Raw genomic sequence first — 22,431 nt, 5'->3', positions numbered from 1 at the left:
GCCAGGAATCCAGTCAGCAAAACGTATTACCATATACGTACAGTAATGGTTATAATCACATGGCAACATCTGGGCTGTTCGTGAGCCTTGGTAAGTAAAGCCTGACTGCTGCTGATGAGACACTGATTGTTGAAACCGGTCCAGAGTGTTGCTTGCGTTGAACCAAATGCCGCTTCTATTAGGCACTCCCAGAATGCCGTGCCTGCGACTGATGGGATGAGTTAAACGTTACGTGGTGTTTATTATGTCTTAAATGTTTCATGTGGAGATAAGGGATTTCTGAAGGAGGGGGGTGATGATGATGGTGATGATGATAGTAATGGTGATGGTGATGGTTATGAAGGTGTTAGTGGTGGAAATAATGGTGAAATGGTGATGAGGGTGATTGTGGTTTTCACGGTGATGATTGTGATGGATGTGATAACGGTGATTATTATGGTGTTTGTTGTGGTATTGATGACCATTATGGTGATGATGGTGATGATTGTGATTATTGTGATGATTATGGTGTTTTTTGTGGTATTGATGATGATGATGGTGATCATGGTGATGATTGTGTTTATTTCGATGACTATGGTGGTTTTTGTGGTATTGATGATTGTAATGATTGTGATTATTGTGAAGATGATGGTGATCATGATGGTGGTAATGATGATGATGGTGATGATTGTGGCAGTGGTGGTGATGATGGTGACGGTGGTGATGATTGTTATGGCGATGATGATGGTGATGGATGTGACTATGGTGGTTTTTTGGTAGTTTATGGTGGTGATGGTGGTGGTCGTGGTGATGATGGGCATAATGATGTTGATTATGTTGGTGATATTGATGATTAGAGGCCGACCGAAATTCGGTTTCGGCGCCGAAAGTTGGCAAATGGCCTCTTTTAGCATACTTTCGGTTTTGGCCGAAAGCCAATTTTTTTTATTTCGGTTTACTTTTGGTTTCGGCCGAAAGTCAATTTTTAACTTTCGGTATGGTTTCGGTTTTGGCCGAAACTGATATTGACTTTCGGTCGTCAACCGAAGATCTATTTTTAGAATATAACGCTAGTGCTATGTCTATCTCTCTGCCTATCGGCCGGTCAGTCGGCGCTAGGCAATCCTATGCAATAGGCTGCAAACACACACGTCAGCAGCAGCAGCTTGGGAGCTAGGTTACAGCCGCAACGATGGTCTGCTAATGTCAACAGACGGCAGCCTGCATTTGCATCCGTGGGTGGAGTCTCTTTGGCGGGACGACAACAATGTGCCTCTGTTGTCTGTTCCCAGCCGCCTGCCCACCTTGGCTTATGTGTTGCGTTCGCTTCAGTCTACGCGCGTGTTAATACCGAGATTGGAAGTCTGACAATATTGATATTCAGTTAGTTAATAGTTCTGTAGAGAATTAGTGATAATGAAATTATGAATCTGAGTGAAGTAGAAAATTAAAGTTAATAAACAGAGCAGTTAATCACCGTGAAAATGTCGAAACATGCGGTGTGGGATTACTTCACTAAAGTCGATTCTGATGCAAGTGTAGTAGAGTTACCCACTCGATATTCACAAACTCGGAGAGCAAATCGTTAACAAGGTTTTCCCGCTCAAACTAACGGTCAGGGTCTCACAAGCTGTGAGAGCTGACGTAAACAAGGTTTTCCCGCGCGACCAAACGGTCAGGGTCAGATAGGGTGAATTGGGATCGAAAAGCATATTGGGAACGACCAATCACAGGGTTCCACAAGGTGGCCGGGGATTGGACAACCCGGCCACGAGCAAGTATAAAGCCAGAGCGCTCAGAGCTCTCGAGGAGTTGAACCACACGAAGACCCAAGACAGCGAAAGAAGCTTAGGACCCTGGACCAAGCCCTCCAGCCCTTATCAGGGCTAGGGTTCAGTGTAACCAGTGGTCGGGAGACATCTCCCTAGGTCCAGTCAGAGGACACTGAAAGAGCGGGATATTGAGTAGCCTGTAGCGTACGGGGGCTTGTACGTTCTGAGTGTAACGGGTGAGGGGACCGTATATCCCTCAGTGCATAGGGACCGTGTTAATAAAAGTGTGTGCTACAAAAGACGTTGAAGAGTCCGTCTGTACAACACTACAGTGGCGTCAGAAGATGGAGACAAGACGAACGAACCGCACGCGAAGTCCCGATGATGCAAGCTCCGACTCACCTGTGGGTGCTGCGGGCGGCGCTGAAGATGTTGGCGTGTTGCCAGCCGCCCCACCACCAGCTGTGCAGCCGATCGCCGCGAGCGACGGCACCCAGGCTGCTCACGCCCGCCTCGCCCAGCTGCTGCATGCTGTAGCAGCCATCCTGGAGCAACTTACCCTGGGGGCTGCGGGCGGGGAGGAGCGGCCGACGGCGGGTATCCCCGCCATCGAAAACCCGGAAGAGAATGTCCTTCCCGCCGACGGGTCACGTTGGGGCGGAAGCCAAGCGCATGCTGGGACCTCCAGGGGCCAATCACAACACACCGCGTCATCGCTGAGTGACGCTGCCTCTGCAGGACCCTCCAGCAAAACCGCGTCATCACGGCCGCGACGCCGTACAGTACATGTTGTTGACCAAGCCATCTTTGCGTTCGGGACCGAGTCCGAGTTTGACGAAGACGATGACACAGCTGCTCTACAGCAGCGACTGCCTGTCTTTCGCGAATTCTCGTCCACAGGGGGCGACTGGGCGGCATTTCAACGTCGCTTCCTCAGCCATCAGGAGATGGTGGGCTGGTCGGATGCACAAGCACTTCGTGCACTGCCAGCCACCTTGGACGATGACTCTCTCGCTGCACTCATCTCCATTCCCAAGCGACAAAGGGCGACACTACAAGCAGCACTTCAGCGGCTGTCCGATGTCTACGGACCTCCTTCCGCCACACGCCACCAGTTCTACGAGAGACGGTGCAAGCCAAGAGAGTCGCCATTGGCGTTCCGCACCGCGCTACTCGCCATGGCAAGAGCGGCTTACCCCCGCATGGACGATGAGGCTATCGACGCACTCGTCCTTCAGAAGCTGCTGGAGATGGCGAGGGGGCTGCGCCTTGTCATCCAGGCTGTGGATGACGAGGACATGTGCTCACTGCGAGCTGCCCGGAGCATTCATGCTCACTTAATGCTGGACCAGGACGAGACCATCACCGCATCGGCTACGACATCGGTGCCTGCCAGCAGGGACAACGCTCGCTCTCCTGATCGAGTCTTCTCGACGTTCAGCGCGACGCCCCAGCGATCACCGGATCGCACCAGTTGCCGCAACGACTGGGAGCGGGGACGGCCCTTACCCCGCGGCGACGCGACGTGTTTCAACTGTGGCCGCCGAGGCCACTTTTCTTCCGACTGCCGTGCACCTCGCCGCCGCTCCGCCGGATCCCGAGACCGGGACTACAGAGCTTCCAGAGCAGCGCAGCATAACCAGGCAAGTCGCGGCACCCCACAGGCTCGGCCCTCATACACACCACAACACACCATTGACTCCGCTCGGAACACGGCGCATGACACGCGGCGTTTGGCCGACTCTTCGCGACCACTGCGACCCGGGCAGTGGTCAGAGCTGGCCCATAGAGTGGTTGCAGCAACGGCGGGTTCCTCGGTGGTTGTTGGTTCGATCGAGGGGGTGGAAGTGCGCGTGCTTGTCGATACTGGTGCATCGGCCACTATCATCTCCGAGTTAATTTACAACATACTGCCCGGCCGATGTCGTTCATTGGAAAAGGTTTCCATTCCGTTTTTCACCGCTAATGGAAGTTCCCTAGGGATTCTCGGGCAAATTCGGGCTCAAATTGCCATTGGCGATATTAAATTGGCCGGACCTGTTTTTGTGTCTTCTTCCCTTGCGGTGCCGTGCCTTCTGGGAACTGATTTTCTTGCCAAAATGCCCATTAAAATCCTTATCGATCAGGGATGTATTGAACTTCCCTCGGGCCGCCGGATGGCATTTTTACCCGCGGCCACGCATTCACGGACGGAAAATGCTTCCGTACAGGCTTTTGCGGCTTGCGCTGTACGCATTCCGCCAGGGGCACAAATGCTCGTACCCTTACGGTTAAAGAAACCGCTCGCTCCCACCGCCTCGGTAAATGGCATTTTATTGGGACCTTCCAACACAGCAGTTAACAGCCTTTCGTTGGTGGCCGCACACACTCTTGTAGCGGGCGACAGGGAGCCATTTATACAAGTTTTGAATGTAGGTCTGTCAGACACCGTCATTCCACAGGGGACAGTGCTCGCTCATGCGACAGTGGCGCCCCTGGGGACCGGGGTTGTCGGACACGTAGCGAACAGTCAGCAGCCTCTCCCTCATAACGTTGACGAGGGATGGATTGACGCTCTCTGCGCGGATGCCGGCGATTTATCCGGGTCACAGCAGAGTAAATTGCGGGCTCTTTTGCGGGAATTTTCGGATGTGTTCAGCAAATCACAATTTGATATTGGCTGCACCAAGCTGCTGCGTCACCACATTGACACTGGTGACGCTGCCCCTATCCGCCAAAACCCGTTTCGGCTCAGCCCTGCGGAGAAACAGCATGTTAAATGGGCAGTTGACGACATGCTGGCGGCTGATATCATTTCTCCTTCCAACAGCCCCTGGAGTGCCCCGATAGTGCTGGTCAAAAAGCACGATGGCAGTCTTCGATTCTGTGTAGATTTTCGGCGCCTAAATAAAATTTCTGTGGCTGACGCATATCCTCTTCCACGTATGGATGAGTCATTGGATGCTCTGGCAGGGGCGCGTTATTTTTCCACTTTGGACCTTCTGTCAGGGTTTTGGCAACTCCCCCTCGACGAAGCATCAAAGCCAAAGACTGCTTTTCGGACACCACAGGGCCTTTTCGAGTTTAATAGATTGCCCATGGGGCTCCACTCGGCTCCAGCGACGTTTCAGAGGCTCATGGAGCTGGTCCTCGCTGGGCTCCAGTGGGACTCATGCCTTATCTATCTTGTTGACGTTATCGTCTTTGGCCGCACATTCAACGAACACATTGAACGGTTGTGCGCTGTTTTCGAAAAGATGCGAGCTGCGGACCTTAAATTCAAACCGCAGAAGTGCCACCTTCTGCGTGAGAATGTGCGCTATCTAGGCCACATAGTCAGCCGCTCGGGTATTTCCACAGACCCTGAAAAGACTAAATGTGTCAGCCAATGGCCTACCCCCACCTCTGCTGGGGATGTTCGCAGTTTTATCGGGTTCGCGTCGTACTACCGACGTTTTGTGGCTGGTTTCGCTACAATCTCCAAGCCACTACATGCTCTTACAGCGAAAGGGCTGAAATTTCATTGGGGAGACGCGGAACAGGCCGCATTTGACTCCTTACGGAATGCTCTTGTAGCAGCACCGCCCCTGGCTTACCCCGATTTCGCAAAGCCATTTATTCTGGACACCGATGCCAGTAACACCGGGATCGGCGGGGTGCTGTCCCAAATCGTTGATGGCGTTGAGAGGGTGGTTGCCTATGGAAGCAGGGTTTTGTCCCCTGCAGAGCAACGTTATTGCGTAACCCGACGCGAGCTGCTGGCCATTGTTTACTTTATACAACAATACAGGCCATACCTGTACGGTCAACGGTTTACCGTGCGCTCCGATCACTCTGCGTTACAATACGCTTTGCGCATTGACCAACCGTCTGGCCAGCTCTCCCGATGGCTTGAAGTCCTCCAGGACTACAATTTTATGGTGATTCACCGTAAGGGTACACATCACAGTAATGAGGACGCGCTATCTCGCCTCCCGTCAGAACAATGCGCCTGTTTCACGGGTTCTGGCCGGTGCAAACCGCAAATAGTACGCCCGGTTGCACCTCCTGAAGCGGATTCTGCTGCCCTTCCTTCCGATCCTGCGCCGGGTGTGGACCACCAAAATCCGCCAGCAAGTGACGACTTGCTGGGGATAACGTTGGATGAATGGGGTCGGCACCAAATGAACGACGCGTCATTGTTGCCTTTGCGTCGTCGCGCATGTGATTCGTCCTCACATTCAAGTAAATCGAACTCTTTTGCCATGCGCCGCGGTCTGCTCATGCATTGGGATGCTGATTCTTGCCAGTACAAAATTGTAGTGCCATCGTCTTTGCGGTGTTCGGCTGTGTGCGCAGCACACGAGCGATTGTCGCACCTGGGTGTGCACAAAACCATTGGCTTGCAAAAACTACAATTTTACTGGCCGGGCATGCTCCACGACGTAACTGATATTTTAATGGGCTGCACCCAATGTGCGCAACGTAAACCTCCAGCGAAGCCGGCATGCCCACCGCTGCAGCCCATCACAGTATCCCGTGTGAACGAGCTGGTTGCTCTCGACATTTTGGGGCCTTTCCCTACGACGCCTCGTGGTAACAAGTACCTTTTGGTTGGGGTGGAGTATTTTACACGGTGGCCTATGGCCTGGGCCCTCCCCAACCAGTCGGCAGCAGCCGTGGTGGACGCCTTTGTTCAAGGCTATGTGCTGGACAAGGGCGCTCCAGAACGGTTGCTGACCGACTAGGGAAGAAATTTTTCAAGTACCCTGCTGAGTGAGGTATGCCGCCTGTTGGGCACTAAGAAGGTGCGCACTTCGCCCTATCACCCCCAAACAGATGGCATGGTGGAGCGGTTGCATAGAACCCTCACCTCTATGCTATGCCATCAGGTTGACGAATCCCACGTAGACTGGTACCTGCAGATCCCAGGGGTCCTCGCTGCTTACCGCATGGCGCCACATGCAGCGACAGGGTTCTCCCCATTTTTCCTAATGTATGGCAGGGAGGCCATTCCCCCCGCTGATGTGCGGCTTGGGATAGAGCAGCTCCCACAGTCATCGAAGCTCACTGACCATTTGCGGTTCAACCTGCAAAAGCTGTCTGAGGCTCGTGATGCAGCGATTGAAAATTCTGCTTCCCGCCAGCGGGCAAATTCGAGGTTGCAGGCCCCTCGCACGTCCGTGCATCAGTGGGTTCCAGGTGATATGGCGTGGCTTCATTGCCCCCAAGTGCCGGTGTCCACATCGGCTAAACTCCTAAAACCATGGCGAGGTCCGGTTGAGGTGGTCCAGGTAATGCGCCCACAGTGTGTTAAGATACGTTGGGGACGACGGCGCTGGTTCGTGCACCCCTCTCGTCTGAAGCCATTTGTTGCTCCGCGCGGCTCTGCGTCACACTCAAAACACGAGGGCCGAGCGTGTGATATGCCCGACGAGCTGGATGTCGCCCCGTTGGTACCTAATCCACAGCGCAGACGTCTCATTCCTCCCGCAGATGATGCGGGACTGAGGGAGCCGTGCGAGCCACGAGTCTCTGCACGAAGGCCCCGTGAGCCGCCCAACATGTTTGCCAGGATGCCTGACCCGCCCAACATGTTTGCCAAAATGCCTGACGCGCCCAACATGTTTACCAGGATGCCTGACCCGCCCAACATGTTTGCCAGGCTGCCCGACCCGTCTGCTCCAAGCGTCCACGCAGAGAGGCCTCCTGCCCCTGCTGACATTTTTGCCAGGATGCCTGGTCAGCCTGCAGCCCGGAAAGGGGCACCCATCCCCTACGATGGGCCCGCGAAATACACACGGGCTAGATCGCGTCGCTTTTCTTGATTGCCCATCAGTTTTTTTGCGGCAGCTGAATGCTGCATACGTTGTGCGTCGCGAATGTCGTTATTTGTGATTGGTTCTGACCATGTACATATGTTGCGTTGTTGATGGGGGGGGGGTATTTATAGTGGGTGTTCCTGTTCTTGTTGGATGTTCCTGTTCTTGTTGGTTGTGGCACACACACACTTTGATTCATTGGTGGGGATTTTCTGCTTGTAACAGCCGGGATGGCTGAGGCTTCCGAAGGGGAGGGTGATGTAGTAGAGTTACCCACTCGATATTCACAAACTCGGAGAGCAAATCGTTAACAAGGTTTTCCCGCTCAAACTAACGGTCAGGGTCTCACAAGCTGTGAGAGCTGACCGTAAACAAGGTTTTCCCGCGCGACCAAACGGTCAGGGTCAGATAGGGTGAATTGGGATCGAAAAGCATATTGGGAACGACCAATCACAGGGTTCCACAAGGTGGCCGGGGATTGGACAACCCGGCCACAAGCAAGTATAAAGCCAGAGCGCTCAGAGCTCTCGAGGAGTTGAACCACACGAAGACCCAGGACAGCGGAAGAAGCTTAGGACCCTGGACCAAGCCCTCCAGCCCTTATCAGGGCTAGGGTTCAGTGTAACCAGTGGTCGGGAGACATCTCCCTAGGTCCAGTCAGAGGACACTGAAAGAGCGGGATATTGAGTAGCCTGTAGGGTACGGGGGCTTGTACGTTCTGAGTGTAACGGGTGAGGGGACCGTATATCCCTCAGTGCATAGGGACCGTGTTAATAAAAGTGTGTGCTACAAAAGACGTTGAAGAGTCCGTCTGTACAACACTACACAAGCAAGGCGAAGCAACCTGCTGGGCGAGAATGCAAAAAAAACTGGTATTTATTAACTACAACATTCGTTTGTTTGGATATTATTACTAAAGATTTGATGTTAAGCGACTCTTACTGCAAGCTCTGAATGATTAGTTCTAGATTTATTTTTTTCATTAAAGTAGCGTTTCATCATGACATACAGTATTTCATGAATCTTGTGTTCGGTAACTTCGGTTATATACCTTTCTGTTTCGGTCTCGGTTGAAAGTGTCGTTAAACTTGCGGTTTCGGCTTCGGTTCTATCCTCACCCTCACCTTACCTCTTCCTCCGTTCCAACTTCCCCTCACTCTCGCTTTGCCCTCTTTCTCAACATCCCCCCTCTCCGTTTCTATCTCTCCCTATCTTCAGGATGAACGACTCAGATCCACAATCATCAATCGATCATTACAATACACCACCCACATCGCAGGGTGGAGAGGCTGCAAGAATATCTGCCGAACCTCGTGGATCACCTCCATGGAGTCGGCACGGTAAAACACCAGGAGCCCCCCATCCCAGTGCAGGTGAAGACCGATTCTGCGGTGGGAGGTGGCCCCCCTCACCGACAGTGCAGTCTCCACTCCACCATGAACCACTGAGAAGTTGTTGCCACATTTCTCTAAACACCAGGATGAGTTGCTCCCTCCCAGCTGCTGTGCAGCACGATCCCCTTTCCGTGGGATCGTCCCGTACGCGACTCCAACCCGACACCACTGCGCATCCCCCACGTCCACCTCCCAGTAGTGGTGGCCCGACGAGAAGCTCTCACAGCACAGGGCTTGTGACCAATCAAACCGGTGTGGGTGATCAGGGCGACCCTGGGAGGCACTGGTCCACGTCATCGTCCTGAGATTCGAGGAGATTTGGAGTTGGTTATGAGCTGAGTTTATGTCCAGAGTCGGTGAGCGTCTGTCTGTGACAACAGCAATGACAACATCACTACAGAATACTGTCATCATCATCCATCATCACCACCATCAACATCACCAACCATCATCTGCACCATCAACAATAACATCACCAACCATTCTCGCCATCAATATCATCGATGACAACAACATATACATCACCATCACCACTATCATCAACACTATGAACATCAACATCACTATCACCATCAGAAACATCACAACCATCATCATCACCACCAATAGCACCATCACAAATAATCACATTCACGACCATCACCTGGACCATCACCACTATCCCCATCACCACCGTCTCTAACATCTTTATCACCATCACCAACCCGAAAAACATCATTATACCACCATAACCAATATCATCACTACTGTGCCGTCAGCAAAACCATCACAACCATCACCATCATTACCATCACCACGACCATCACTGCCATCACCACGACCAACACCATCACTCACCAATGTCATCACCATTCCCATCACTCACGTCACCAACATCAGGATAATTACCAACAGAATCAACAACCGGCCATTCACTACTAAGTGGTGGTGACGTCACCACAGCACTTGTGCCACGCTATGTGCACGTTGAGGCCACGGGAAGTGTAGAATGCCCACTGGCAGGAAGTCATGGGGCAGATCCAGGTGTCATGGGTCGACTGAGATGACTGGCCGATGCACCACTATCATTACCACCATGCTCATCACGACACCCTATCACCATCATTATGACCATTACCAGCATCAATAACTCATTTGAGGTTGAAACTGCCTCGTAGATGCTCAGGACTGGATCAGATATCACCTGCCACTGACGTTAGCCATGGCTGGTAATCAAACCTAGGTAACTGGGTTCGTAGTGCAGTGTGCTAACCACTATGCCCACACTCCTCCACGCACAAATGCACATACATTCACAGGCACACAGTGCATCTCAACATCACAATTACCCCTGCCTTATAATGCTGATTACTTACACAAGAACACCACACTGAGTCTCATTGCTCTGTTCAGTAGTGGGATGTGAACAAAGACTTAGTTCCCCTGTGTAGCCTAAACAAACCATTGGGGCAAGTGCTGTTAGCGTGCATCTATGATGGCCAGCAGGGCACACGAGGAGGTGGGTGGCCAGCACCACGCCCGACCACCTTTTTCTCCGTAGTGGCGATTTTGTTTAAATACAGGATCAGGTTCCAGAATGTAAACAAAGAAAAATATTCCCCATGTTGCCTTAACAGACTGTCGGGGCAAATCAGCACCTTTGAAAGCTGGCACCATACATGAGGGGCTGGGTGGCCAGTACTACGTCTGGCCACCTTTGTCTCCCTAGTGGTGATGTTTACACGCAACACCAGGTAATCATTTGAGGTGGAGTCGCCCTCGTGCACACACACACACGGTGATAATTTATTGTGATTCAAACTGAAGAACTCACACAGGAGTTTGGCCTCAGTACCATCGGTGGCTTTAAGCGAGGCAATGTCCTCTTGGCTGGGAGCTGAGGGTGGAGCTGCTGTAGCCCGCCCTATCCTGTGAAAGCAGAGCAGACACGGCCACTTTCACACATAGATTATCATCACTCACAGGATCATCACAGCTCCATCACATAGAGACGCATCACACAAAGCATCACGACTCACATCACAATCATTCACAGCATTACCACATACAGCATGATCACTCGCAGGATCATCACAATCAGCACCACCACTCACAGCTTCACCACACACAGCATCATCTCATACACAGCATCCCCCCACACAGCCAGTGTCTCACTGCCCGTGCCTCGCACTCAGTCCTATGTTATCGTGTGTCGAGTCGTGAGTGATAATCGTCTGTACCTGCGCGTCTCCTCCAGGTGCCCCTGTGGGAGAGAGAAAGAGAGGTGCGTTACTGTGACTGCCTCCATTCCCATGGGATCAGTGGATTTCCCACTGCAACACCGCGGGTAGAATATAAACCACGAAGTCCTGGCTTATGACCTCATGAGCATCAACACTGACTAACATTGCAAACTGTGTTTGGGGACGACGGCACGCAAGGACCGGGCGGAAGCTCAGGCCGTGCCTGACAAAGCGCAGTCGATTTGAAAACCTCATTCGGCAGCCTCAACTCTGACGCTGCCAATGGCTCTGTGCCAATAGCGACACCGGAGACTCATCGCTCACCTGCAGGAAGGCGAGCGAGTCCCTCTCCTACGCTAGGGCCTTCAGACGAGTGGCTGCTGCCTGGAGCTCGCCGATCTCGCGCTGGTAGTGAGCGATGTTCTTCTCGATCTGGGTCAGCAGCTCGTGCCCCTTCTTGGCCACACGAGCCAGAGCTGCCTTGTCGTCCTCGTCCAGAGATGCTCTCATGCGGGCGAACTCGCCGTAGATTCTCTGCCTCACCTCGGTCATCGATCCCTGCCAGGGTGTGTGATTTGTTTGTATTAAATAATTAACGGAGGAGTTAATCTGGCAACGGTTGATCTATTTCTTAGGGAGGTGGCGTTTACACCTCTCTTTCCTCAATCATTAATGGAAAAGCCACTGTGGCCATACAACGCAAACTATGGGCAATAAAGTAAACCTATAGAGACCCATAGATATACCTCGCGATCCATAGAGATACATAGAGACTAAGATATAGAGACCCATAGAGAAACACAGAGACACATGAAGACAAATAGAGATGCATAGAGACCCATTTGAGTCAATATAGGGCAATGTGACTGTGGTCAAACAACCCAAACTAGGAACTGTATACTAAACCCATGGAAACACTCAGAGATACACAGAGACCCATCGAGACCCATCGAGATGCATTAACGTCAATCCACAGTATTGCCACTGTGGCCATGCAACCCACCCTAGGGGAGACGTTTTGACCTGTAACCCAGTTGACCTGTTGGAGGATGAACCCCTCCTGTATATCACGGCTTCGGAAGCCAATAAACAATACAATTATCACCTATCATAACCCTCAAAATTACACAGGACTCAATCGCAAATAGTGAATCACAAATCTGAGAAAAATAAGGAATTTCAATTCTAATTAAATATGAACACCGACTTTTCGTAGAGTTGCACAACGTGTGTGTAATGCGAGCAGAGTGACATCATTGAAGCTGCCTGGTCAGCAACGCTTCCAAGCTGTATTCCTACCACAAAACAAGCCTCTCTGGGACTAGACACGACGCTGGGTTTCCTGACTTGGCAGTGATAAGATCGGTGCACCGATGAGAACTGGACATGCAACTTGGTGACCTTACCTCGAAGTGGCTCTGTGCTTTGTCGGATACTCTTTTTAAATTCAAATTAACTTTTATGCTCACATTGCAAATTACAGAATGGGGGTGTACTGTGAATAGATTACGTGAATATGCACATTATTTAAATCACACTGCGTGCATTGAGTATATTGCATTGTTGTGGCTTTACAGATATATCGCGCTACTGATGTAATTCCTTGATGGGAGTTGATCTCAGGTGACTTGAGTTCATAGCACAATGCGATACATATTGTAAACATATATATATAATGTGAACCCTGCCACCAATGTGCTGGATAACAGGTATGTACCACCTCATCTTGCCAGAATAGACATATAACAGAACATTAATTGGCAGCTCACATGGGGATATTGGTCCCCCATCCGAAAAATGTGGAATTTCCACCACTGATTCAGTTCCTTTTTGGAGATGAGAACCACTTATTTGCTTGTCCTGGGTATTGAGGAGCATTTCCCGTTGTGTCTTTACTCCCACGATGTGTTCAGAGCCTATTGAAGTCCACGTGAATGAATGGAGTTGTCCTCCATCACAAACCCTACTCAGGGTGGAGTTACGAGGTCACAGGGTCTGGTCCATACACGGTACCTGCACGTCCCTGCGAGCGGCCTCCATCTGCTTTATGGATTCTTCCGCTTTCCTCTTCTTCTCCTCCACCGCCCGCGTCTCATCTCCCACTTGTTTCTGTGAGAGACGTCACCAGGGAAGACTCCACTCACTCTCTGAGTGCCCCCTCTCACCTGTTGTATATATGCCCCTTTTTCCAAAATTAATATTAAGAATAATTCTGCCAATAATTTTTTTTGGTTCACATAGCCACGTGGAAGCAAACAAAGGCCGTAACACCCAATCCTCACCACAGCTGCCTTTCACACTCGAGGCCAGAGGGCAGGAGATGAGCCATAAAGATTATGACATCCAACCTCCCGCCAACGGAAGAGGCAGTCGTAAAAAAAACACACGCCCGCCTCCCCCGACGAGAGCGAACACAGGCGTTTCGCTTTGATTAACTTTTTCACGTTTCCTCTAATAACGAAAAACCAAAACTTAGCGAAAAGGATTAAGCGCACATTATTGATTTTCACTCCAATTTAAGACCAGGCTACAATCTACACCAGTGGACCATGACTCTTCACATATTAATTCGATATTAATGTATGGTTACCTTTAATAATTATCTACGCGACCTGATAAAAAATAACAATAAAAACTATGGCAGTCAGGGTCGTTCCTAGGTCAAAGCGAATTCCAGAACTTTGGGATATATATAACAATAATGACTCGAGAGCAGATAGCAAGCCCGGGGTGCAGGATGGAGTGTGCTCTGTGGAGAGGGAGCCCCCGACCGCCTTTGTCTTCCCGTAGCACGGATGGCGAGATTTGCACACACAAAGGAGACCATCTCCCCATAAAAAAATCAAACCTCGATGGAAATACCGTGAACCCGGCTACAACATACCTTGAATCACTTACAATCAAAATTCTAAGTAATATTATAATTAAAGTGAGTCACATTTTTTTTACTTCTAAAGAGAAACGGAAAACGTGGAAGTTGTGTGAAACAGAGTTACACCCACGCCGGAGATGGGAAACCACCCCTCCTTCCAAGTTAACAATTATAGGCACGTGGGGGGGGGGGCATCTGGAGCAAGCTCGTTTGTTTGCGAAGGGCCAGCGAGGAAGCCCCACCCCTCCCCCCCCTTTTTTTGCCCACACCAAGCGACATCAAAGCAAAGTTGGCCTTTTGTGAACGGAAAAAGGGGTGGGATTATACATGCACGGTGCGATGCAATTTCTCGAGGAAGACCCCCCCCCTTCCAGGTTCATTATTGCAGAGGCTGAACAGACGGTCTGAGACAGCTGCTTCGCTTGAAGAACTTTATTACTCCAATAAATCGCACACACACGGACACGCACACGCAGCTGTGTTCAGATACAAGCAAACGAAAAAATGTATATGGTTCCGGCACTTTGAAGGCATCGCGAGAGCAGAGCGGTTTTTCAGATATAAACCGAGGCACTGCCATGTCATCAGCATCTCATCTCATCACCGGTGCCTGGCCGAGGAGCATCTCAACATCATCGCCACAGACACCGAAGACTCAGCAAAATCAGCAAGTATGGAGGGGCTCGCTGAGTAGCGACGTACTAAGCCAAGCAGGGGTCTGCACCACCGCTTCACCGAGCCGCCGAGGTGCGAGTGAAACTGACGGCGATTTCAGTTATCATTCTCGAGCAATAGCGAAGACACCCAACGTCAACCCAACGTCAACCCAGCAACGAACGAGAGCATCGTTCATCGTCAGAGCACCCGGAGCCGGTGAGCGCGCACAGCCGCGTCCTCCATCACCGAGCACAAAGGTGCCAGCCACCAGCGCACGAGCGAACGAGCGAACGAGCACCGCCGCGCCGCCAGCTATAGAGTTCGGGTGCCAGCGCCAAGCGCCGCCAAGCACCACTCCGAGCCCCACCGGGCGCCACCCAGCGACCGAGCCTCTCCAAGGACAGCATCGGGCCGACGCCACTAATCTCGCAGCGAGAGAGAAAGAAAGCCGCGGCTCTCTGCAAACCACGCCGAGCCAGAGGGAACTTCTCCGAAGCCGTTCGTATCCCCCCCTCACACTCACAAATCCACGAAACAGGTTGGCGTTACTCACGCAAGAATTTACCAAAGAGAAAAATTAACCCGTAAAAACATAGTTTTTCACTATAAATCCTTTATATGCGTGGCGGCTAGAGTCCTCTCGTCCTCTGGCTTGAGATGGCTGCAACCTATGGGTCAGATGATTGCCTGCCACCATTAAGCAATTGGTAATTAAATTAAAAAAAATTCCTAAAAAATGTAAAGTTCTGGAAGAAAAAATTCACGAAAATAAATTGTCACGCACAACGAGTATGTGTGCAAAATGTCAGCTCGATTGGATCACGGGAAGTGGGTTAAAAAACGACCGAAAGATTTGCACGGTCGTAAGCGCGCAAGCAAGCAAGCAAGTGAACTTAAAATAAAGGATTTAATAAATCCTTTATATGTGTAATGTAGTAACTCGGCGGGAGACGACTTCACGGGTAGCACACTCTTTTATTGAACCAACTGTATTTACACGGATGACCAACACCCACTTAGCTACACGGGTGACCAACACCCACTTAGCTACTCGGGCGACTAACGCCACTTAGCTACCCGGGCGACTAACGCCCACTTAGCTACTCGGGCGACTAACGCCACTTAGCTACCCGGGCGACTAACGCCCACTTAGCTACTCGACTATCTACTCGGGCGATTAACGCCACTTAGCTACCCGGGCGACTAACGCCCACTTATCTACTCGACTATCTACTCGGGCGACTAACGCCACTTAGCTACCCGGGCGACTAACGCCCACTTAGCTACTCGACTATCTACTCGGCGACTAACGCCACTTAGCTACCCGGGCGACTAACGCCCCGTAGCCTCTCGGAACACACCCAGCTGGGGTGTCCGTCTCGACCCTGGGTCCCACAGTCCCGACCCACATGGGCGTCGGACCTCGGGTCCCACGGTCTCGCCTTCGAGCCACACAGGCCTTTCACTCCGTCTTTAATCTCTAACTGGCTAACTGCCCCGAGTGCTCTTGCGCGTAACCCTTTATACCCCTCCTGCGGACGTCGCTGAGAGCACCTCCCCTTCGACCATTTACCGGGCGCTGGCTACGATCCTCTTTTCCCCATCTCGTGTCAGCGCGCCTCAACACCCACGCCGCGCCGCCCGTCATACCTCACTCCCGGCGCGCGCGTCCATACCACGCCCACATCGCGTGCCTAACCCTGCCCCTCGCGCCGCCCCGTGATCCATCACTGTCGGCGCACGTCAACAGCACCACTACATCACCCCCTACCACATAGCTCGCAGCCGACCCGGCTGCTACAAAATAACAACACTCCCTTATCCCCCATGTGTGCCCCGTAACACAACAACAACCATAACCACACAACATAACACAACACGAACGCCGCAGTCCGCAAGGATCTGCAAATGCCACTACAGCAACAAGAACAATATGTACAATCCGGCGAGTGACAACAATAAATGTGTATGCGGAAAAAAAAATGTGTTTCCTCGGCTCGTGTAGCGTCCCCTTCCTTCCGAGCGTCCCTTGAACGGGACATTACCCCGGGAGAGGGGGAACACGGCGGCGAGCTCAGGTTTGAAAAAGAGGGAACACCAAAAAAATATATATATTTTTTTTTTCACAAAAAGTGTCGTGTCCTAGCCCGAGTCCGCCTAGCCGGTCCGTCGTATGGCACCCGACGTGGTTGACCGCCCGATGGTTCCGGCGGTTCAGGAAGGCAAGGGCCAGGCATCGGGGATCCACGCATGCAGCGGGGTTCCGGCTCCCGACGGTCAGCAGCCGTCAAGCCCGAGTCACCTGGGGGTGGGTCAGGTGGAGACACGTGAGGATCAGCCTGCGACACATCCCCCCCCGAGTCGACGGTCACGTCACACGCCCGGTCGCTACGGCACAAAGCGGGGTCACGCGGTGCCGCGTAGGGTTTCAGTCGGGAGGCGTGCACGTACCAACGGCGTTTTTCCCATTTAATCAGTACACTCTGGGGTCGTGCAACCCGCACAATTTCCACCGGTCCCCTCCATGGCCTCAACAATTTGGGGGACGTAGCCAACGGTGCATGTGGACAATGCAGCCAGGCCTTATCGCCTGGTTTCCAATCGTGCGTATGCACCCTCCGTGCATGCAATCTCTCGTTCGCGATCTGCCGAGACCGCGAATTCAATCTCGCAGCCTCTCGCGCTTCAGCCAATCTGGCGATATTAAACTTTATGTGGTCTGCCAATTTAGATTTTTCACGTGGCTGGGAAATCCCCAGCTGGACGTCCATGGCCGGATCGGCCTCCCGCCCATACATAAGAAAAAATGGGGAAAACCCCGTCGCCGCATGAGGGGCCATTCTATAGGCCGCGAGTACCCCCGGTACCTGTAAGTCCCAATCCACCTGATCGTCACAGACCTGTTGGCACAGCATAGACGTAATCGTCCTGTTCAGACGTTCAACCATTCCGTCAGTCTGCGGGTGGTACGGGGAGGTACGCACCTTCTTTGCACCCAACAGGTCGCACACCTCGCGCAACAAACCGCTCTCAAAATTTTTCCCTTGGTCCGTCAGCAAGCGTTCGGGGGCGCCCTTGTCCATGACATAACCTTGGACAAAGGCGTCCGCCACCGTCGCAGCCGACTGGTTGGCGAGTGGCCATGCCATGGGCCAGCGTGTGAAATACTCTACGCCAACCAGCAGGAACTTATTTCCCCTAGGTGTAGCGGGAAAGGGCCCCAAGATGTCTAACGCAACCAATTCGTTTATGCCCGAAACCTGAATGGATTGCAGTGGCGGATTAGCCGCAATCGGTGGCGGTTTCCTCTGGTTGCACCCTACACAACCCTTAAGAATGTTCGCCACGTCGTTGCCCATCCCCGGCCAATAATAGTCTCGCTGAACTAGGGCGAGCGTTTTGTGAAAACCCAGATGCATGAGTCGTTCATGGGCAGCCAGGACGACCCTACCCCGCATGGCAAAAGGCACAACGAGCGCGTGACGCCGGGACATGTTGTCCCACTTCATCAAGAGGCCCTGCCTGCACACCCAGGAACCCAGCCGCGTTTCCCCCCCTTCCGACGCGTCAACCTTCCGACGTAGCGTGAGTAGGGAGCTGTCGGCCATTTGAAGACGGCCCCACTCGATGAGAGGTAACGCTAACAGCGAGTCCTTCCCCGCGGGAGCGTCGACTCCCGTAGTGTGAGTGGCGGCGAGCACAACTTCCCCGGAAACGGCGACAGGAGGTTTACACCGCGCCGATCCCAGCAGGCATGCGCATTCCTTGCGCGGTGGCAACCGCGACAAGGCATCCGCATTCGAGTGGCGCAAACCCTTGCGGTAAATCGTCGTGAATTGGTAGTCCTGAAGGACCTCCAGCCATCGGGACAATTGGCCGGACGGCTGCGCCACCCGCATCGCGTATTGGAGAGCCGCATGGTCCGTACGAACCGTAAAATGACGCCCGTAAAGATACGGCCTGAATTGCTGTATGAAAAATACAATTGCCAGCAATTCACGACGTGTCACGCAGTAGCGTTGTTCCGCAGGGGACAGGACCCTGCTACCGTAGGCGACCACCCGTTCGACACCCCCGACCACCTGTGAGAGCACTCCCCCGATACCCGTGTCACTGGCATCCGTATCGAGCAAAAACGGCTGCGTAAAATCGGGGTAACACAGGGGGGGAGCCTGCACCAAGGCGTCACGAAGGGAGCAGAAGGCAGCCTCCTCCTCGGGCCCCCAGTGAAAGCGCACCCCTTTAGCCGTCAAAGCGTGTAGGGGCCTGGCTATGGTGGCAAACTGTTTAACAAAACGTCGGTAATAGGAAGCGAATCCTATGAAGCTGCGGACTTCTGTGACCGAGGTTGGCGTTGGCCACGAGCTGACGCATTTCGTCTTAGCAGGGTCTGTCGATATCCCTGTCCGACTAACTATATGGCCCAAGTACCTGACCGATTCCCGAAGCAGGAAACATTTAGCCGGTTTAAATTTAAGCTTGGCGGAACGCATCCTGAGGAACACCCCTCTCAACCGCTGGAGGTGTTCCTCAAAAGTCCGGCTGAAAACGATGATATCATCGAGATAGATCAAGCAGGTGTCCCATTGGAGACCTGACAAAACCAATTCCATGAGCCTCTGGAACGTGGCGGGAGCGGACTGTAAGCCCATGGGCAAACGATTGAATTCAAATAGGCCACCCGGTGTCCGGAAAGCGGTTTTAGGTTTCGATTCGTCATCGAGGGGCAATTGCCAAAAACCCGAAAGCAAATCGAGCGTCGAAAAAAACTGTGCTCCCGCCAAGGCATCCAGCGACTCATCCATTCTGGGGAGCGGATAAGCATCGGCCATCGAGATTTTGTTTAGGCGGCGGAAATCGACACAGAAGCGCAAGGATCCGTCCTGTTTTTTAACAAGGACAATGGGAGCCCCCCACGGACTGGAGGAGGGCGAAATGATGTCTGCCGCCAACATGTCATTAACCGCCGATTGCACATGCTCCTTTTCGGCCGGGCTGAGCCGAAAGGGATTCTGTCGAATGGGGGCCGCGTCCCCCGTAGCTATGTGGTGGCGCAAAAGGTCTGTGCAGCCAATATCATATTTGTGTCTGCTAAACACGTCAGCGAACTCAAGCAGCAAGCCCCGCAATGCTCCCAACTGCACACTGGACAAGTTACCAGACCCGGCACACAACGAGTCCAACCACTCAGTCCCCTCCTCGCTTTGAGGATGCGTATCGTTACCCGAATCTGCGTGAGCAACGAGCTGTTCCACTTCGGGAAGCGGCGCGGCGTGAGCCAGCACCGTTCCCTGTGTAATCACGGCCGGCCGCGACCCCATATTCAGGACCATAACGAACGGCTCACTGTCCCCCCTCACCATGGTCTGAGCTACCGCCAAACCGAGGCCCCCTTGTGCCCTATTAGACGGCCCCAACAGAACTCCCTGTGCCCCCGCTTCCACCTTGAGGGGTTTCCTCAACCGAAGGGGTACCAACATTTGCGATCCCGGGGGCACCCGTACGGTCCGAGTCGCCAACGCCTGCACCGTTGCACAAATCGTGCGTATCTTAGTAGGACTCGTCAAAAACGCAACCCGCCGACCCGATGGAAGCTCGATGCAGGCCTGATCTATGAGAATTTTGATGGGCATTTTAGACAGAAAGTCCATGCCTAGCAAACAAGGAACGGCCAGCGATGATGATACAAAAATAGGACCCGCCAATTTGATATCGCCAATACAAATAGACGCCCGAATCTGGCCGATAATCCCCAAGGAACCCCCGTTCGCCGCGTAAAATGGCACGTCTACAGGCAGAAGGGGTCGACATTGGACGGGAAGAATGTTATAAATAAGGTCCGAAATGATAGTGGCCGACGCACCCGTATCCACAAGCACCCGGACCTCAACCCCGTCAATAAACCCCGTTACCACGGACGACCCGGCCGACGCAGCCACCATCCTATGGGTCAATTCGGACCATTGAACTGCATCCGGGCCGTGTACGAACCCCCCTCGCCGGACCGAACCCCCGGTGCCCATACGCGGGTCCCCCACCCCCAAGCGGCGACCCGAACGTGCCCCGTGCGTGGACCGAGCGTGTGAGGTGCCGCGACTCGCCGGGTTTAGCTGGGACGGCTTGTGGCCCTGGTCCTCGTCCGGACGTGGTCCCGCGGCGCGCTGACGCCGAGCCCGGCACCCGGACGCGACGTGACCCCGAAGCCCGCAGTTGTAGCAGACGATGAGGGACGTCGTAGGTTTCGGTTGCTCCAGCTTGCGGGATGAGCGTGTGGGCGAACGACCCCCCGTCCTCCAGTCCCCCGGTCTCGATACGGTGAAAGCCTCCTCCCGAGCCGCAGCAGGCTGAGGCTCGGTGACCGTGGCGGCCGGTGCCCCGTTCCCCGCCAATGCACAGATGACCGTCGACTTTCGCTTTAGGACTTCGTAGGCGTGAATGCTCGTGGAGATCCCCAGGGAACAAATGTCCATCTCGTCCGCCACATTAATGGGGACTCCCAAATTGTGAGCCAACGCCAGCAGCTGCTCCGTCACCATGGCGTCCTTCCCCTCCTTGTCCATGCGGGGAAAAGCTGCATCCGCCAAGGCGAGCAGCGCCGTACGATAGGCGAGCGTCGTTTCTCCAACCGCCTTTCGCCGATCGTAGAACTGGTGGCGACAGGTGGAGGGCGGCCCGAACACCTTCGCCATTAGGTGTAGTGCGGCCTGGAGCGTTGAGCGGGACGACCTCGCAGCAGATGTGAAGGCTGCAAGCGCGTCGTCGTCGAGCATCGCCGGCAGCGCACGCAGAGCAGTGGTGTCGGACCACCCCGACATTTCCTGATGTGCGAGGAATCTTCGTTGGAAGGCTCCCCAGTCGCCCCCATCCGCCTTGAACGCCGACAGCGCGGGCAATCTTTGCTGAGGACCCGATCGTCGTCGATGTTGGAGAGATTTTCCCGCGCCCCGCTGTGGTTGTAGAAAATGTCGGCTCCGTCTGCAGGCGCAAAATGGAGAGCTCCGGCGCGCGCTGATGACGCGGGCTGCGCTGAGTGGAGGTCTCCGGCCACGTGGTGTCCATATTTCCCGCCAAACGATGGCGGACCCTCAAAAACGGCGCCAACATCAAAACTTTTGGCGCAAAGCGCCTTTTGGCGGGATCCCGCCAGCCTCGCTCCTTCCTCCAACCCCGCAGCCGTTTTCTCGCCCGCTGGAACAGAGATCTCCGCCAAGATTGCAGCGGCGGCGAGCAGCATCTCCGCCAACCGGGAGTGTGCGTCCTGCAGGCTGGTGTCGGAGGCGAGCGGAGCGTCGGCCATCTCTGCGAAGGGCTGCATCGGCGGCAACTCCTCGTCCTCTCCTGCCGAGGTTGGTGTCCCCGGTACGCCGTCGTCTTCCCGACCTCGCTCGTGGGTACGGGTAGTCTTCCTAGTGTCCATTCTTCTTGAAGACAGGTTTACTTCTGACGCCAGTTGTAATGTAGTAACTCGGCGGGAGACGACTTCACGGGTAGCACACTCTTTTATTGAACCAACTGTATTTACACGGGTGACCAACACCCACTTAGCTACACGGGTGACCAACACCCACTTAGCTACTCGGGCGACTAACGCCACTTAGCTACCCGGGCGACTAACGCCCACTTAGCTACTCGGGCGACTAACGCCACTTAGCTACCCGGGCGACTAACGCCCACTTAGCTACTCGACTATCTACTCGGGCGACTAACGCCACTTAGCTACCCGGGCGACTAACGCCCACTTAGCTACTCGACTAT

The 22,431-nt window shown here is 53.4% G+C and overlaps 1 protein-coding gene across 5 annotated transcripts in view; it reads right to left on the bottom strand.

Annotated features, from left to right (window-relative positions):
- Positions 1–22,431, bottom strand: part of LOC144737445 (E3 ubiquitin-protein ligase TRIM62-like) — a 132,472-nt gene that overhangs the window by 90,052 nt on the left and 19,989 nt on the right. For 3 of the 5 annotated variants that reach the window (XM_078620148.1, XM_078620151.1, XM_078620153.1), the window contains one exon: positions 13,161–13,256. In XM_078620148.1, coding sequence (XP_078476274.1) covers positions 13,161–13,256 — 96 coding nt within the window. Of the gene's footprint in view, positions 1–9,175; positions 9,294–10,738; positions 10,834–11,144; positions 11,168–13,160; positions 13,257–22,431 lie in introns of all 5 variants that reach the window. The other 2 variants (XM_078620149.1, XM_078620150.1) reach the window with 2 other exon arrangements.

The sequence above is a fragment of the Lampetra planeri genome, chromosome 69 (assembly GCF_965212315.1).
Source record: "Lampetra planeri chromosome 69, kcLamPlan1.2.h2, whole genome shotgun sequence".
Taxonomy (NCBI): domain Eukaryota; kingdom Metazoa; phylum Chordata; class Hyperoartia; order Petromyzontiformes; family Petromyzontidae; genus Lampetra; species Lampetra planeri.
The sequence above is the reverse complement of the archived record's forward strand: the minus strand, read 5'-3'. Positions and strand labels throughout refer to the sequence as shown.